This window comes from Magallana gigas, chromosome 2, assembly GCF_963853765.1.
Source record: "Magallana gigas chromosome 2, xbMagGiga1.1, whole genome shotgun sequence".
NCBI classification, from domain to species: domain Eukaryota; kingdom Metazoa; phylum Mollusca; class Bivalvia; order Ostreida; family Ostreidae; genus Magallana; species Magallana gigas.
In genome coordinates, this window is record NC_088854.1 from 21,703,019 (window position 1) to 21,716,602 (window position 13,584).

At 34.5% G+C, this 13,584-nt stretch overlaps 1 protein-coding gene across 2 annotated transcripts in view; it reads right to left on the reverse strand.

The window, feature by feature from the left end:
* The window catches only part of LOC105331732 (hemicentin-2), a 127,469-nt gene that overhangs the window by 105,078 nt on the left and 8,807 nt on the right, over positions 1-13,584 (reverse strand). For both annotated transcript variants that reach the window (XR_010710873.1, XM_066075582.1), the window contains exons 4-6: positions 13,227-13,502; positions 8,202-8,492; positions 7,572-7,835 (exon numbers count right to left, since the gene is read on the reverse strand). Coding sequence is in view for 1 of the 2 variants with exons in the window: in XM_066075582.1 (XP_065931654.1) it covers positions 7,572-7,835; positions 8,202-8,492; positions 13,227-13,502 (831 nt within the window). In the remaining variant the exon portion in view is untranslated. The remainder of the gene's footprint in view (positions 1-7,571; positions 7,836-8,201; positions 8,493-13,226; positions 13,503-13,584) is intronic.

A 13,584-nucleotide genomic window follows, 5' to 3' on the forward strand; every position in this document is an offset into this window, starting at 1 on the left:
GAAAAAGGGGCTGTCCCCTCAATTTAGGGGCCAAAAGGGCTCTGAAGTTTTTCATCCATAGCACTATGCTGAGAAATATTTTGTAATATGTTAAGAAGCAAAAATGTTAATCTTTCAGTTATGTATCCGTTTATGATAAAAGTTTTCTCATATGTTACGTAATTAGGAATTTTAAGGGGCTAGATATCTTTTAATAATAACTTGTGAAATATTTTGTAATACATAGAAATAATTATGTTCATCGAAACATTATAAACCTATAAATGACAATTGTTTACTCCTTTGTTACGTAATTAGGGATTTTAAGGGGCCAGAAGTCAGAAATTTCAATCTTCAATATCTCAAAATGGAGACAGATTTTGAAAACATGCTCTAAAATAATGTGCTTAACAATATGTCACCATCATTTATTTTGTTTACCGGTCCCTAAAATGGTCTTTTTCAGATATCTCGAGAACGGTATATAATTTTTAAACACTTGTTGTACAAAATTTGTTTGACATGACATGAGCTTTCTTTTGACATCAAGAAAAAGGGGCTGCATCTTCAAATTCAAGTTCCAAAGGGGTATATAATCCTTCACCCATCGCACTTTAGATCCCCCCTCCGCATTTCCTGATATGTTTCGTTAATGAATATCAAAGGCAATTTCTTTTCCTCTTCTGAAAATCGGACGGAAGACCTCCTCGTTGCTCGCAACGAGATCGTGTCTAGTTTCTTACTTTGCTCACAAATCATCTGAAAAAGCTGCTTGATGTTATAAGAAAATGTATTTTAATAAATGTGACATAAACAAATTGAATGAAAATCATTGCAAATAAACACAAAAAATATCTTAAATTTCATTTGGTATGAAAGTTCCTCAGGTAAGAGTTATCGTTTCTAAGTCCCAAGGCCCAAACACATTGGGAACTTTTCATTTCTGAGTTGAAGAAAATTTCCTAAAAATCATGTTTGAATGATAAATACATACATATTTCATTATAGGTCTATATAAGTGAATATATTCTCTTTAATGCAAAACTAAGTCAAATAAATAAAAGGGAAAATTTACTAATAGGATTTATGTATCCCAACCTGGGAGAGATTCAAAGCCGCCCTCCCATCCCATAAGGCGGTAAGGAATATCTGTCGATATCAAATTTGATTAAAGTATATTATAATTGAAATACTTTCACCGGTTGATAATTTTCTTTCACAGTATTCAACCACAAAATACGTTTGAGAAAATTTTGGAAAGTTGAAAATTTTATCGCCCTCAACGGGATTCGAACTCGCGACCAACAGGCTTGAAGTGTACCCACTAACCCACTGCGCTATGCTGTAATATGTCGGTGATGGGAAAGAAACTATTTTTACTTGATTTTATTGTTTATTTCAATAAATAATACGACAAAACGTGAAGGTGTCACATACCACATTACTTGTAAGTAATGAATTTTCCAATTACGAAATTCAATCTATTCATTTAACAAATTTTTTCAAAAGAGCGGTCCCCACACAATTCGCCTCGGTTTAAATCAGCCAGTACCGGAATTGCATGCTTCCAGATTTACTTTTTTGCGTACTGCGTCATCAAAAAGTGGTGTATAGAGCTACCTTAATATAAAAAAATCCTGAGAGTTCAGAATGTCAACATGGTGTGTAAATTCGAAGCGAGTAAAAATGTTGGTGAAAAAGTGTTGAATTCTTCATTAATATGAATAAATTTTTTAGATGAAAGGTATTTACAGCCACAAAATGGTTAGTTATGAATAATTTGACGGTTATTTTCAATGAAGCTTCATTAATTTTCTCCAAAATCGTTTCAGGGTGATTCTGCAATTTTTGCCACATTACGGGTATATGGGATGCATTTTAAATGTGGTGAAGGACTGTCCCGAGACATAGTTAGATTATTCTAACTAAGCAAAGTGAAGTGAAATTAATAGCATTGTTGTAGGCTTAAAGCTTGGTTATGTAAATGTCAACAAATACGGTGTGTGGGTGTATCTCAGTATTTCATAAATGTCCGATATCATATGCAATGTCAACCCGTGCACACACAAGTCAAAGTCTACTTCTTTTGTAAAAATCGACACGACCTCACCCTACACCAGGGTGTCATGATTTTCACAATTTTGAATCTATACTACTTGGGGATGCTTCCACACAGTTTCAGCTTTCATTGCAGATTAGTTTCTGAGAAGAAGATGTTCAAAGATTTATGCCTATGTAAAAGTTCGACCCCCCATTAAGGCATCACCAAACCTCAGGGGGTCGTGATGTCACAAAATTGAATCTTTGCTACTGAGAATACTTTAACATAAGTTTTAGCTGTCCTAGCTGATTAGTTTCTTAGAAAAAATATTATAGAGTTACTCTTTATATCCCTATTTTCTAAACCCCCCCCCCCCACGATTTTGGCTCCACGCTACCTCCGGGGGTCATGATTTTCACAACTTTGAATTTACACTACCTGAGGATGCTTCAACATAAGTTTCAGTTTTCATGGCCAAATGGTTCTTAAGAAGATTTTTGTAATTTTTTCTAAAATGTTCAATAATTCCTAATTATCTCTTATTAAAAGGGAGTCATCCGGTTTTTCTCACAACTTTGAATTCCCTTTGCCTAAGGGTGCTTTGTGCTAAGTTTGGTTAAAATTGGCCTAGTAAATTTGGAGAAGAAAGAATAGCTTTCAGGTCATGTGAGCTAAACAGGAGACCCATGGGCCAAACCGCTCACCTGAGGAACAATAGGTATGATAAAATCAGCTTCATAGAGTCATAATACAAACTATTTGGACAATGTACAATAATACATGCAAATCCTGTATAAATAAAATCCATAATTTTATAGTCATATCACATGCTGAGTATTGCAGTTCTCAAAAAGATCCTTAACAATTGTTTATATATGATATATAAATCACACCAAACTATGAACCTTCTTGTGAGGCCAAAGAATTGTCCTGGGGCCAAAGTCTAAACAATTATAAAGAATTATGTGGCTGATTAGTTTCTGATAAATATTTACTCTATATAATCCTAAATTAAACTTTAACACCCCCCTCCCAATGTGGCCCCACCCAACCCCCAGAGATCATGATTATCACAACTTTGAATCTACACTTCATGTACCTGAGGATGTTTTCAAACAAGTTTCAGCTTTCCTGGCTGATTAGTTTCTGAGAATAAGATTTTTAAAGATTTACACTATATATATTTCTATGAAACTTTGATCCCCCCAATGTGGCCCCCCCTACCCCTTAGGGATCATGATTTTCACAATTTTGAATTTACACTACCTGAGGATACTACCACACAAGTTACTCTTTATATTCCTATGTTAAACTTTAAAACCCCACCAATGTGGCCCCACCCTATTCCCGGGGATCATGATTTTCACAACTTTGGATCTACACTACCTGAGGATGCTTCCACACAAGTTTCAGCTTTCCTGGCTTATTAGTTTCTGAGTAGAAGATTTCTAAAGATTTACTCTACATATTTCTATATAAAACTTCGATTCCCCCCATCCGCGTTATGGCCCCACCCTTACCCCTGGGGGATCATGATTTTCACAACTTTGAATCTACACTGCCTGAGGATGCTTCCACACAAGTTTCAGCTTTTTTGGCTGATTAGTTTCTGAGAAGAAGATTTTTAAAGATTTACTCTATATATTCCTATGTTAAACTTTGACCCCTTTGTGGTCCCACCCTACACCTGGGGGTCATGATTTTCACAACTTTGAATCTACACTACCTGAGGATGCTTCCACACAAGTTTCAGCTTTCTTAGTATAATGTTTCTTTAGAAAATTTTTGAAAATTTCTCAAAATGTTTCATTAATTTCTAATTATCTCCCCTTGAAAAGGGGTGTGGCCTTTAATTTTCACAACTTTGAATTCCCTTTGCCTAAGGGTGACTTGTGCCAAGTTTGGTTGAAATTGGCCCAGTAGTTCTTGAGAAGATGTTAAAAATGTAATAAGTTTACGGAAAGACGGACGACAGACAAAATGTGATCAGAAAAGCTCACTTGAGCTTTCAGTTCAAGTGAGCTAAAAAGTCAGAAAATTCTAAATTGGTTTAATTCAATCGCTTAGATCTAGTTTCATTTCAAAGACAATTGAAACTTTGTAGTTGGGATCAACTTTAAACAATGTCATCTTTCAACAGGAGCAGGTCATCAAAGATAAAAAACATCAAGCTGTTAACAAGTGAAAAGCTGTCAATGTGACAGCAAATCGGGTTTTCTTTTATGTGAACTGTATCCATAATCCATGTCAACCCGTATCCAGTGAAATGGAGTACCCTTTATGCAACTTTTTGCCAAAAAATGACTAAGTTCAAAAGCTAGTATTTTTTTCATAAATTATCGGAAATCAAAATCCTAGCAATATCCACACCTCTGATATATGTACAATTGATCTGCAAAAGAACAACTTCCTATCTTGAGAACTGTAGGAGGAGTTATCCGTACAATGAGGGTACCCTATATGCAACATTTTGCCAAAAAAGACTAAGTTCAAAAGCTAGTATTTTTTTCATATATTATCAGAAATCAAACTTCTAGCAATATGCACACACACCTCTGATATATGTACAATTAATCTGCAAAAGAACAACTTCATATCTTGAAAACTGTAGGAGGAGTTATCCGTACAATGAGGGTACCCTATATGCAACTTTTTGCCAAAAAAATGACTAAGTTTAAAACCTACTATTTTTTTGATAAATTACCAGAAATCCAATTCCTAGCAATATGCACACCTCTGATATATGTACAATTGATCTGCAAAAGAACAACATCCTATCTTGAGAACTGTAGGAGGAGTTATCCGTACAATGAGGGTACTCTATATGCAATATTTTGCCAAAAAAAGACTAAGTTCAAAACCTGTTTTTTTTCTCGATATATTATCGGAAATCAAAATCCTTGAAATATGCACACCTCTGATATATGTACAATTGATCTGCAAAAGAACAACTTCTTATCTTAAGAACTGTAGGAGGAGTTCTCCGTACAATGAGGGTACCCTATATGCAATATTTTGCCAAAAAATGACTAAGTTCAAAAGCTAGTTTTTTTTCGATAAATTATCGGAAATCAAAATCCTTGCAATATGCACACCTCTGAATTATGTTCAATTGATCTGCAAAAGAACAATTTCCTATCTTGAAAACTGTAGGAGGAGTTATCCGTACAATGAGGGTACCCTTTTGGCAGCGGCCCGCCCGCCATTTTCACCATTTTAATAACCGGACTTTTCCGTTGGAAAACCCGGTTAAAAATGAGCCTGGATATAAATCTCACAACATTTGGTCTCAATATTCTATGTTGAAAAATGCACTCCGGGTCAATTTTCTTTGTTACATCAAAACTCGTATCGGCTTTCCGGGGCTGATTCAAATTATGTATTTGTATCACACCCCTTGTGGAACTCGTCTGCCTTTTTTCGTTTTGGCATTTGTGCATGTTTACAAACGAAAAATAAAACATTTGTTACAGTCTTCATTTTAAAAGCATTAGAAAACTCCAAATGATAACAAATGTTTTGGAGCAGTTAACTTTCAAAACCTGAGAAAATTCCGGTTCTGTACATATTTGACTGTTTATAAAAACAATTAGATCTCATATATTTATTCAATACATGTCCACACTACTTTCAAATAATATTTAAAATCAATTTGTTTAAGTTAATTATAAATACCTTTCCCCCCATATCACAATCTGCATCCGCCCTCGGCCAATATCATCCCCCGAGCCTTTGACCCTCGGGCTGATATTTAAGTCTCGAGCTGCATCTTCCCAAGTCAAGGGTTTCTGATCCGCACCGCTTCTCACAAACGAGAAGCGGTGCGGATCAGAAACCCTTGACTTGGGAAGATGGGTCAACAACGATATTCTCAGCAACGACTAGTTGGAACTACCCTTCCTTGGCTAAGCGTAGATTTTTGGCTTAACTTATGTCGGGTGCAAAGTTACGCCTTATAGTGAAACGGACCTTAGTCCAAATATTTTATGTAAGTCCGGATTTACATCAGGCGTGAAGTTACGTTTAATTACATGTACGTATCTGGACTATCCCTTGGGTCTCACCAAAGTTTGTGCGATACTCAAAACATGTCTTCAAACCCCAAGGAGCCGTACATTACGAGTTAAATGTCAGTCATGTTTGGCAGAGCATTGCTTCGTAGAGCTCGCTTCGTTAGATAAAGAAAGTTAGCTTAGAAGTAGAATATCACTCAATATAAAACTACATTATTCTTATGTTTATGTTTAAAATGTAGTATCTATTCTTATCCGTATTGTGTTTTTGCTAAGATTAATTTTAGCTAAGATTAATTTTCTTATTCCATGGCTTACTGGTTCATTTTTCTCTCAAGACTTTAAGACTTATACTGGTTGTACGATGTACTCGAAAAAAAATCTAAAGGGGTAAATATTTTTATTTTCCTTTTACTTCCTTTCCATGTATTTCCCCAATTTGCTAAATCAACTTTACCTTGAAAAAAATGTCAATATTTGATTTTTTCCTGAAAATTATAAAGTGAATTGGTGTGTTTGTTCTAAAACTGTATTTTTAAGAAATAAATTCGTTATAAAATTTGTTTACATGTACACACAGTGTAAACAGAACATATAAAGCTATAAAATTGTCTGACTTTAGAATATGTCCAACTCTAGATCAGTGTACCTACACTATATTGTACAAGTACAACATTTTGAAGCATATAGTATTAAAAGATCAAAACCTTCTAAAACATACAGAAAACTACACATTGTTCTGCTACTTGTGCAATATCTTTTACCCAAGTTTTCTCTAATTATTCTCTGATTTTCGAATAATGATAATGCCGTGTATACAGAACTATAAATGATGACGTTACTCAAGTAAAAACCCACCTTAGAGTCAACTTGTATTTTGGTGTTGACTTGTATGGGTTATTTCTTGATCGTTCGAAATTAAAGCTTTATTGAAAGCACGGGGACCACGGACTTGCACGAGAGGACTTTAGGTAGAAAGCATGGTATCCTTTACATTTATGGAAAATTTGCTGTTTCTTCCGTGTAACGTTCTGGTCGACCATTGTCATATTTTACGTACTTTAACTTACTTTTTTCAAATAATTGATTAAATGAATCAGATGTGAGTGTAAACAGTAAAATGCTTTCTTTAGTGATTAATACAGGCTATGAAAGTAGCAAGCAAGGCAGAAAAGAGCTTCGCCTTTGCCCCGGCCAGATCTGCAAAACACACCCTCCTATCAGTGAGGGACCAATGCACTCGCCAATATGTCATCTAGAAAACTAATTTAATGGAACCTGCACACGATGTCACACATTATACAGTCTCTGGGATAGAGGTGAAATACAGATAAACGTCAAATTGATAGAATCGTGCCGATACATATTGCATAGAAATACAAATGTTATAAAGCAAAACAGTTTGCATTATTTAACAAACTAACAATAAGCTGTCATAGTGAAAAATAAGATATTCTTATTACGTCACTATGGACAGATTATAGTGTTAAATGATTAAAACGATCAGAATTATACTGGTCTAATATATTATTACTTACACAGTACTTTTAAGGTATAATCCGCAGACTTTTGTCCAAAATAGTCAGTAACTTTACATGAGTAAGTCCCGCTGTCTTCTCTAGAGAGATTATGAAACGTCAGAACACTTGTTGTCTGGTTCAAGTTCAACCACTCTTTCTTACTATAGCTGTACCAATTGTAAGACCGACATCCTTTGTAACAGCTGGCAGAACAAGTCAAATTTAATGGACTGTTTTCCCTCGCAGATAGAGACGGTATAATTTTTAGACTGCCTGGTCCATCTACAAATAGTTATGATTTTTTAAATATAAAATTGAATTACAAAATATTACATTAAATCGGCAATGCTTGTATGCAAAATCTACTGTAGATGTATTCATTTCTCTTTCTGTCTATCGAATATAGTTCTCACAACTGAGATTTTGCATGATTTAAATGAACCATAAAATGATACTTATTGAATATGAATGTAAATATCCTCTGTGAATATTTTTTGATTATTGTAATACATAAACCTCATTCACATCGAACTTTAATATATATATATATATATAGAGAGAGAGAGAGAGAGAGAGAGAGAGAGAGAGAGAGAGAGAGAGAGAGAGAGAGGGGCCAGCGCTATGTATATATATAAAGTTAATACCTACCTTTTACCTCGACAGTGATCCATTTACTGTAATTGATTGAACTATGTGAATTAATATCATTTGACGCAACGCATCGAAATCTGTTATAATCATTGTTATTATAAGACTTCGTAGCAAACAAGCTGCTTCCATTCGTGTATATGTCTTCTTTTCTGGCTCCTTCTCTGTACCATCTGTAGGTACACTTTGGTAGACAGTCCGCCTCACAGGTGATGTCGTGTAAAGGTTTCCCATAGAGTTTTGTGTAGAACGTGTCGTTACTTGGAGTAATTGTGACGTCTCCTGGAGGGTCTGAAAGAAAACAGACATGCTTTATTTCAAAACACCTCTATGAAAGATACACAGGTATTATTGCTATGTCTATTTTACCAAAGTTTAATATGTCCCAACGTTCAATTTTCTGCTTTAAATAACAAAGGTCTTATTTATATGGCTGTATCCTTTTTTGCTAAATTAATGTAACTAAACCCTCATTACACACCTATTCTCCATTAACTCGTCTAAAAAATATTTTTATTTGTCGCAAGGCTTTTCTTGTTTTGCAGAAAAAAACCTGTCAGTTGCATTAATTTTGGAAATTGAATAATAATTATATAATGATATGCTGTCATGATAAGGACTGACAAATACATGTACTGGTATATCTTTTGGAAAAAACAAAAAATAAGGCCAAAAGATGAACAGAAATTAAGATATAATATCAATAATTTACGTTTGATATCATTTTATTTAGTTTACACAATTAGTTCTTAAATTCTCATAACACTTGAATGATTGATATGTAAGGTGTAAACTCTTTTATGTTACTGAAATTAAGTAAGCTACATTACGCTACGCTTGATAACTAGCCAAAAGACAAAACGTCTACAACAATTCATAGTTTTACGTTTAAAATTATCTTGAACCACCATTTTCTTCATCTTATAAAAATTAAAATGTATAACAGGTAACAAGAGAAAAAAACCAGCCGTTGTATATGCAATAAGTGTAATAGTTTTAAGGTGTAACTTATGTTTTGTATGCTATAAAATTTCAATAGGTTCATTTTGTTTATTGAATTGGTTAAAGTAAAAAAAAATTCAAGTGGTTTAGATTGCTATTTTGGTTGCATACGCATTATGCGTAGTTGGTTATTTAATTTTTGTATCGTTTGTCTTAAGCTTCGTTCCGTAATTTACGTTACGACTACTTACGTGTTTATCACCAATCATTCAACAATACATATAGTACTATTTCAAATCATTGTTCTCATAATAATAATGAAATATTTAAATTTCTTAAATTTCTGTAACCGGTTTGGAGGTTAATAACCTTATAGAAGTTCCGCACGATGAATGACGTGATTCAACACACATGATTGAATGATGTCAAATTCCTATGCGGAAAAAACATTGTGATGAATTAAAACTGTGACAAAAAAAGTAAACATTAAACTTCTGTAGAATTTGAACAAAGACAATGGTTTTAACTTAAATGGTGTATGAAGATAGATTAATCAGTTAGTGGCATTGACCTTTCCGTACTAGGCAGTGTAAAAAGCCTCATAATTATGATCCGTTTTTAGCTCAACTGAGCCAAAGGCTCAAGTGAGCTTTTTTGATCACAATTTGTCCGTTGTCTGTTGTTGTAGTCGTCTTCGCCGTTGTTGTCATCGTCTTCGTTGTAAATTTTTCACATTTTCATCTTCTTCTCAAGAACCCCTGGACAGATTTCAACCAAATTTGACACAAAGCACCACTAGGTAAAGGGGATTCAAGTTTGTTCAAATGAAGGGCCACGCCCTCTTGAAAGGGAATATAATTGAGAATTATTGAAAATTTGTTTGTATTTTTCAAAAAATCCTCTTATCAAAAACTATTCGGCCTGAAAAGCTTAAACTTGTGTGGAGGCATCCTCAGGTAGCGTAGATTCAAGTTTGTTCAAATCATGGTCCCCGGGGGTATGGAGGGGCCACAAGAGGGGGATCAAGTTTTAAATAGGAATACATGTATATATAGAGAAAATCTTTAAAAATCTTCTTCTCAAAAACTATTCGGCCTGAAAATCTCAAAAAAATGGAGCATCCTCAGATAGCGTTAATTCAAGTTTGTTCAAATCATGGTCCCCGGGGGTAGGATGGGGCCACAATGGGGGAATGGATTTTTGCATAGGAATATATTGAGAAAATCTTTAAAAATCTTCTTCTCAAAAACTATTAGGCCAGAAAAGCTCAAATTAAAATGGAAGCATCCTCATGTAGTGTAGATTCAAGTTTGTTCAAATCATGGTCCCCGGGGGTAGGGTGGGGACCAATTGGTGGATCAAATTTCACATAGGAATATATAGAGAAAATCTTTAAAAATCTTCTTCTCAAAAACTATTAGGCCAGAAAAGCTCAAATTAAAATTGAAGCATCCCCAGGTAGTGTAGATTCATGTTTGTTCAAATTATAGTCCCTGGGGGTAGGGTGGGGCCACAATTGGGGTATCAAGTTTTAGATAGGAATTTATAGAGAAAATTTTCAAAAATCTTTTTCTCAAAAACTATTCGGCCAGAAAAGCTCAAATTAAAATTGAAGCATCCCCAGGTAGTGTAGATTCATGTTTGTTCAAATTATAGTCCCTGGGGGTAGGGTGGGGCCACAATTGGGGTATCAAGTTTTAGATAGGAATTTATAGAGAAAATTTTCAAAAATCTTTTTCTCAAAAACTATTCGGCCAGAAAAGCACAAATTAAAATGGAAGCATCCTCAGGTAGTGTAGATTCAAGTTTGTTCAAATCATAGTCCCCGGGGGTAGGGTGGAGCCACAATGGGAGGATCAAGTTTTACAAAGGAATATATAGAGAACATCTTTAAAAATCTTCTTCTCAAAAACTATTAGGCCAGAAAAGCTCAAATTTGAGTGGAAGCATTCTCAGATAGTGTAGATTCAAGTTTGTTCAAATCATGGTCCCCGTGGGTAGGGTGGGGCCACAATTGGGGGATAAATTTTTATACAGGAATATATAGAGAAAATCTATATAAAAATTTTTTTTAAACTATTTGGCCAAGAAAGCTCAAATTTGCGTGTAACTATCTTCAGATAATGTAAATTCAAGTTTGTTCAAATCATGGTCCCTGGGGGTAGGGCGGGGCCACAATGGGGGATAATTTTTATATAGAGAGAAAAGCTTTCAAAATCTTCTTCTCAAAACTTTTAGGACAAGAAAGCCCAAATTTGAGTGGAAGCATCCCCAGGTCGTATAGATTCAAGTTTGTTAAAATAATAGTAGAGGGGTAGGGTGAGACCACAATGGAGGATCAATTTTTAAAATAGAAATATATAGAGAAAATCTTTGAAAAACTTTTTTAAAGACTATTTGGCAAGAAAAGCTTTAACTTGTGTAGAGGCATCCTCGGGTAGTGCATCTTCACAACGTCAAGGTTTTGTGATTACGGAACTCCACACAGTTCCGTAATCACAAAACCTTGACGTTGTGAAGATGCGGGTAGTGTAAATTCAAGTTTGCAAAATCACAGTCCCTAGTGGTTGGGCGGGGCCGTGATGGCGGTTTTAATTTTTACATAGGAATATATAGAGAAAATCTTTAAAAATATTCTGGGAAAGTTTTTGGTCCAAAACTCAGCACTTAGTGTGAAAGCACTGGTTATGCAGATTTAAGTTTGATGAAACCATGATTCCCAAGAGAAAAGTGGGGCCACAAAATAGGGGGGGGGGGTATATTGGAATAGAGAAAAATCTTCTTAAGGAACAACAACAAAAGGGGCTTGGTATTTAAAAAAAAAAAAAAGAGGTGGATAAAAATTGGCAGATTTTCAATTTTTTTAGCAAGATCTACTGTACTTAGTTGTCAAGATATTTTGATACTGTAATGCTAATTTGATCAGAATTAAGGCAATTGTTGCTCAGGTGAGCGATGTGGCCCCTGGGCCTCTTGTTTTAATATTACTTTTGCAACAAAACTGAAACCAAAAATTGACAATCTTGAATATTACACACCACCTAAGGATGCTTCCACAAAAGTTTCAAATTGTCTTGCAAAATGGTTTTGGAGAAATAGATCTTTCAAAAATACCAACAAACTAAGTAGGTATGGCCCTTCATTTTGATAAACTTGAAATTCCCTCTCCTAATAATGATTTGTTCCAAGTTTGGTTGAAATTGGCCCAGAAGTTCAGGAGAAGAACTCTGAAATAAATGTAAAATGTTTACAGACGGATTCCGGACAAAAAATGATCAGAAAAGCTCACTTGGGCTTTCAGGTCAAGTGAGTTAAAATAGCGCTGCAACTGAAAATTAAAATGATTGCAATCCACAGAAAATATGGTGGTTTTTTTTATACTTTATGGTTAACAAAAGTGTGAGTTTAAAACATAAAGTTCAATTCAAAAGTGCGTGGGCACACAATATATGTATTAAACAAATCAACTTCAAAAAGTACGGGAAAGAGTGGGAAGGGTATGGGGTATATTGCTGGTGGGGACAAGCGAATGTCACAACCAAAACTTAAATTTTATATAGTGGGATTATTTGCCAGCTACTGTTCTTACTATCCAGCTAAAATTTGAAAAAAATGTTTATATCTTGTCACCAATTCGACCCTTTTTTTGGCCGAGTCTATCGGTTTTTTGGTGCTCAAGTTTCGAAATTTGTAATGTAAGGTTTAACCGATATACTTTATAACAAATTTAGTTATATTTTTTTTTATCTACCTCGTTGGTAAAATCACTCCACTCCCTTCCAAAAAGATAATAAACAAGCAATTACCCTTCCATTTTTTAGTTTTATGAGATTTGTCAGAAACATCTTTTTTCTTATATCCAACACTAAATAATTAATTTACAGCATGCGCTAGCTTCTATGAGTCTGTATAGAAACTAAGTAATGTAAATGTTTTCAATAATCGGTGAAAACGATATTGTACCAATTTCATATTTGATTTGATATGTTGCACGTAAATTTGATCGTGCCAAAATAAATGCCGAAAATAAGAAATCTCAAAAATAATAAAACCGTAGAATAGGTAAAATCACTAATAACATACAATGAATGATGACTTGTATTGGGTGAGATTTTACATTTCCTTCCTCTCCACTGGCTTCACATTGATATTCTCCAGACATCCTCCGTGCAAGCGTTATATTAATGACTGGGTTATCTCTAGTGTCTCGTTGTCCATCTTTATACCAAGCTATTTTACATGGAGGGTTACAGCTTGACGAGCATCTCAGAGAAATTGTTATGGAATTATCCTCCTTCTCAATTATGTTACCAGATATGGTCTGATTATTTCTCATTACAGTTGCAGTTTTTGGTCCATCTATAAGTTGAAAAGTAAATTCATAGTTAAAATCATCAAAATTTCAAGGCTTGTTTGTATTTTTGTCCTTAAGCTACGTTCC